This window comes from Mizuhopecten yessoensis, unplaced genomic scaffold, assembly GCF_002113885.1.
Source record: "Mizuhopecten yessoensis strain PY_sf001 unplaced genomic scaffold, ASM211388v2 scaffold2429, whole genome shotgun sequence".
Lineage (NCBI taxonomy): Eukaryota > Metazoa > Mollusca > Bivalvia > Pectinida > Pectinidae > Mizuhopecten > Mizuhopecten yessoensis.
Genome location: NW_018404542.1, coordinates 360396 through 365231, shown reverse-complemented (window position 1 = coordinate 365231; position 4836 = coordinate 360396). Strand labels below are relative to the sequence as shown.

General features: G+C 36.8%; 1 protein-coding gene across 1 annotated transcript in view; it reads right to left on the bottom strand.

Moving 5' to 3' along the window:
* LOC110445955 (nucleolar protein 10-like) overlaps positions 1-4836 on the bottom strand; it is a 30101-nt gene that overhangs the window by 2194 nt on the left and 23071 nt on the right. The window contains exon 17 of the mRNA XM_021490857.1: positions 2511-2752. Coding sequence (XP_021346532.1) covers positions 2511-2752 — 242 coding nt within the window. The remainder of the gene's footprint in view (positions 1-2510; positions 2753-4836) is intronic.

The following is a 4836-nucleotide window of genomic DNA, read 5'->3' as shown; positions in this document are numbered from 1 at the left end:
CATTAGTGAGACAGAAATATAGGTACAGAGCATTCCTCTCTCATGTGTCATTAGTGAGACAGAAATATAGGTACAGAGCATTCCTCTCTCATGTGTCATTAGTGAGACAGAAATATAGGTACAGAGCATTCCTCTCTCATGTGTCATTAGTGAGACAGAAATATAGGTACAGAGCATTCCTATTTTGTCATATGTCAAAAACTTCTTTAAAGATTTTACACATTGACCTTTAATATGTAATTCATTTGAACACACCTGGTCACCCTTCAGCCTAGCAGGATTCTGGCAGAATATCACCACCCTGGGCAATTGGGTTATTCAGAAGTAGTTGAAAGATTTTAATAAATTTGACCCAAATGACCTTGAATGTGGGTCAAGACCTTTATCCCAGCATGCAACTGGCCAGATATCATTACTCCAAGTCTTTCGGTTATTCAAAAGAAATTGTTTGTGGAGTTTTTAAACATTTAACCCAAGTCGCCTCAAAAGTGACTCAAGCTTAATGCTTTGAATAACATTTGTAACCCTTCTTCCCAGAATGACACTGGATGGATATCATCACCTTGGAGATTTAGGTTATTCAGAAGAAGTTTTTTTCTTCTTTTATTTTTTTTTTCCTAAATATTTGACCCCAGTGACCTTCAAAATGAGTCAGGGTCATTCACTTGAACACACCAACCAGAAGTTAGAGTGGCCATTTTGAATCCTAAAATTAAGAAGTTGGCATTTCATTCTTAAGTATAAACCCTACATACGTATCACCCAGAGTATTAATAAAGTCTGTCCCATACAACTTGAGTTATAATCATTTTGTCTCAGCCAATCAGAGGTCATGGCAGCAAAAACTGTGAAAAGGCAGTATCATTAAAATTGTTACCCAACGATTCTAATTAAATAATCTTTCACATTTGAATTCTACAATCTTACATTATATGCATACACTAATATAACTATGCAAGCATTGAATGCATCAAATCATTGGAAGGCAGAGCAGTTGTTTCCTCAATGACTTTATCATTTCATACAAAACCTTCACATTAATATTATCATGCCATCATAATTGTCTCCCTTGTTGAAAATCTTGTCTTTTCCTATTGCTGTGCAAAGGGTAATATTTTACTTAATGTCTTTATGGGAAAATGTGTCGACCGTATTTTTCTGTGGAATTATTACAAAAACATATTCAAATGCTTGAAATCTTTCAGGTACTAATTTTGAAAAACCTGTCATGTTACTGCTAAGAAAGCATATGAACATCAAAACAAAATTACTTGTTTTAATATTTGGAATAGGAGTGACATTACAGTTATATATTTCTTGATTGTCATTACACGAATATATATTTAATATGCATTTTTCAAACAGCTTGTTGAATATTTGAATATGAAAATATGACAATTTGACTGTTAAAAAGAAGTATTAATTTGTATGTATGAATAATTCATAATGTCACAAATCAATAGATATTGTTATTCAGAAATCTGTTGAGAATGTCTTATCTATGATTTAACAAATCACACTGATCTGCTCATGAATGACAATGTCATCAGGTTCCCATGGATGAGAAATCTGATATTTATTTGAAAAAATCCTTTTACCTGCTTTCAAAGAATCTAAAAACATGAGAAATTTATTCATGTACAACATCTTACTATGGCAGTGACTGAGACTGTAACATGTCACGGTCAGCTAGAGCCATTCTGTTCAACACCGGAGTTTTTTTCTCTTTGTATGTTATACAGAGTACTGTACACAAATCTTACCGGTGTCTTTTCTCTTTGTATGTTACACAGAGAGTACTGTACACAAATCTTACCGGAGTCCTTTTCTCTTTGTATGTTACACAGAGAGTACTGTACACAAATCTTACCGTTGTTCTTTTCTCTTGTGTATGTTACACAGAGAGTTTCGTACACAAATCTTACCAGAGTTCTTTTCTCTTTGTATGTTACACAGAGTACTGTACACAAATCTTACCGGAGTCCTTTTCTCTTGTGTATGTTACACAGAGAGTACTGTACACAAATCTTACCAGAGTTCTTTTCTCTTTGTATGTTACACAGAGTACTGTACACAAATCTTACCGGAGTCCTTTTCTCTTTGTATGTTACACAGAGAGTACTGTACACAAATCTTACCGGTGTCTTTTCTCTTTGTATGTTACACAGAGTACTGTACACAAATCTTACCGGTGTCTTTTCTCTTTGTATGTTACACAGAGAGTACTGTACACAAATCTTACCGTTGTTCTTTTCTCTTGTGTATGTTACACAGAGAGTTTCGTACACAAATCTTACCAGAGTTCTTTTCTCTTTGTATGTTACACAGAGTACTGTACACAAATCTTACCGGAGTCCTTTTCTCTTGTGTATGTTACACAGAGAGTACTGTACACAAATCTTACCAGAGTTCTTTTCTCTTTGTATGTTACACAGAGTACTGTACACAAATCTTACCGGAGTCCTTTTCTCTTTGTATGTTACACAGAGAGTACTGTACACAAATCTTACCGTTGTTCTTTTCTCTTGTGCTTGTCTTCTCTCTTGTTAGCATCCTGTCCTTCCTTGAGTTGGTAGAACCTTGGCTGGCTGGTATCACCAAGTTCCTTTTTCTCCAGTCTGTCCTGACGATCCTTCTCATACTGAAGACGCTTTGCCTCGTGGTACTCTCGTTTGTGGTCGTCAGTCCACATATGCTCATCATCAGAGCTACTGTCGTCCTCACTCGCACGACCCTCAACCTCATCATCCTCCTGCCATGTTAAGATACAATATGAAATAGTTTCAAATTTCATTTACAAGTCAAAGATACATATTTCTTGTGTCTTGATGAATTCTTGTTTCTAGTTTTGTTCAATAGAAGTGAACTCTTTACTAAAATAGGGAACTGAAGTATGATCTTCTTGTGTCATTACTTTACTTTAAAAAGTTTTCAATACATATAACCCCAGCTGTGACCTTGAACATAGCTAATGACCATTAGTTTGAACACACTTGAAGGCCATTCATTCCAGCATGACTCATCATTTATTCATATTACAAAAGCAGATAAAATGAGCTCTGTGACCTTGAACAGAGGTGAAGAACATTTTTTTGAACAAATTTGGTAGCTTTTCATCTGAGCATTTACAGATAAGTTACACACCAAATAAAGGAAGTGGTGGTCAGGTCAATAATGTGATGAGCTCACCTCTACTAGGTAATGTGATGTACTCACCACTACCTGATAATGTGAAGTACTCACCACTACCTGATAACGTCAAGTATTCACCTCTATACTACCTGATATTGTCATGTACTCACACCTCTACCTGATTAAGTCATGTACTCACCACTACCTGATAATGTCATGTACTCACCTCTACCTGATAATGTCATGTACTCACCTCTACCTGATAATGTCATGTACTCACTCACCACTACCTGATTAAGTCATGTACTCACCACTACCTGATAATTTCATGTACTCACCACTATCTGATAATGTCATGTACTCACCACTACCTGATAAGGTCTACCTGATAATGTCATGTACTCACCTCTACCTGATAATGTCATGTACTCACTCACCACTACTGTAGTGGTGCATGTACTCATCACCACCTGATAATGTCATGTACTCATCACTACCTGATAATGTCATGTACTCACCACTACCTGATAATGTCATGTAGTGGTGAGTACATGTACTCATCACCACCTGATAATGTCATGTACTCATCCCTACCTGATAATGTCATGTACTCACCACTACCTGATAAGGTCTACCTGATAATGTCATGTACTCACCTCTACCCGATAATGTCATGTACTCACCACTACCTGATAACGTCATGTACTCACCTCTACCTGATAATGTCATTTACTCACCACTACCTGATAATTTCATGTACTCACCTCTATCTGATAATGTCATGTACTCACTCACCACTTCCTGATAATGTCATGTACTCACCTCTACCCGATAATGTCATGTACTCACCACTACCTGATAATGTCATGTACTCACTTCTACCTAATAATGTCATATACTTCTACCTGATAATGTCTTGTACTCACCACTACCTGATAATGTCATGTACTCACCTCTACCTGTTAATGTCATGTACTCACCACTACATGATAATGTCAAGTATTCACCTCTACCTGATAATGTCTTGTCCTCACCACTACCTGATAATGTCATGTACTCACCTCTACCTGATAATGTCATGTACTTCTACCTGATAATGTCTTGTACTCACCACTACCTAATAATGTAATGTACTCACCTCTACCTGATAATGTCATGTACTCACCTCTACCTGATAATGTCATGTACTCACTCACCACTACCTGATAATGTCATGTACTCACCTCTACCTGATAATGTCATGTACTCACCTCTACCTGATAATGTCATGTACTCACTTCTACCTAATGTCATGTACTCACTTCTACCTGATAATGTCATGTACTCACCCCTTCCTGATAATGTCATGTACTCACTTCTACCTAATAATGTCATGTACTCACTCACCACTACCTGATAATGTCATGTATTCACTTCTCCCTGATAATGTCATGTACTCACCACTACCTGATAATTTCATGTACTCACCACTACCTGATAATGTCATGTACTCAACACTACCTAATAATGTCATGTACTCACCACTACCTGATAATGTCATGTATTCACTTCTACCTGATAATGTCATGTACTCACACCTCTACCTGATAATGTCATGTACTCACCTCTACCTGATAATGTCATGTACTCATCACTACCTGATAATGTCATGCACTCACCTCTACCTGATAATGTCATGTACTCACCACTACCTGATAATGTCAT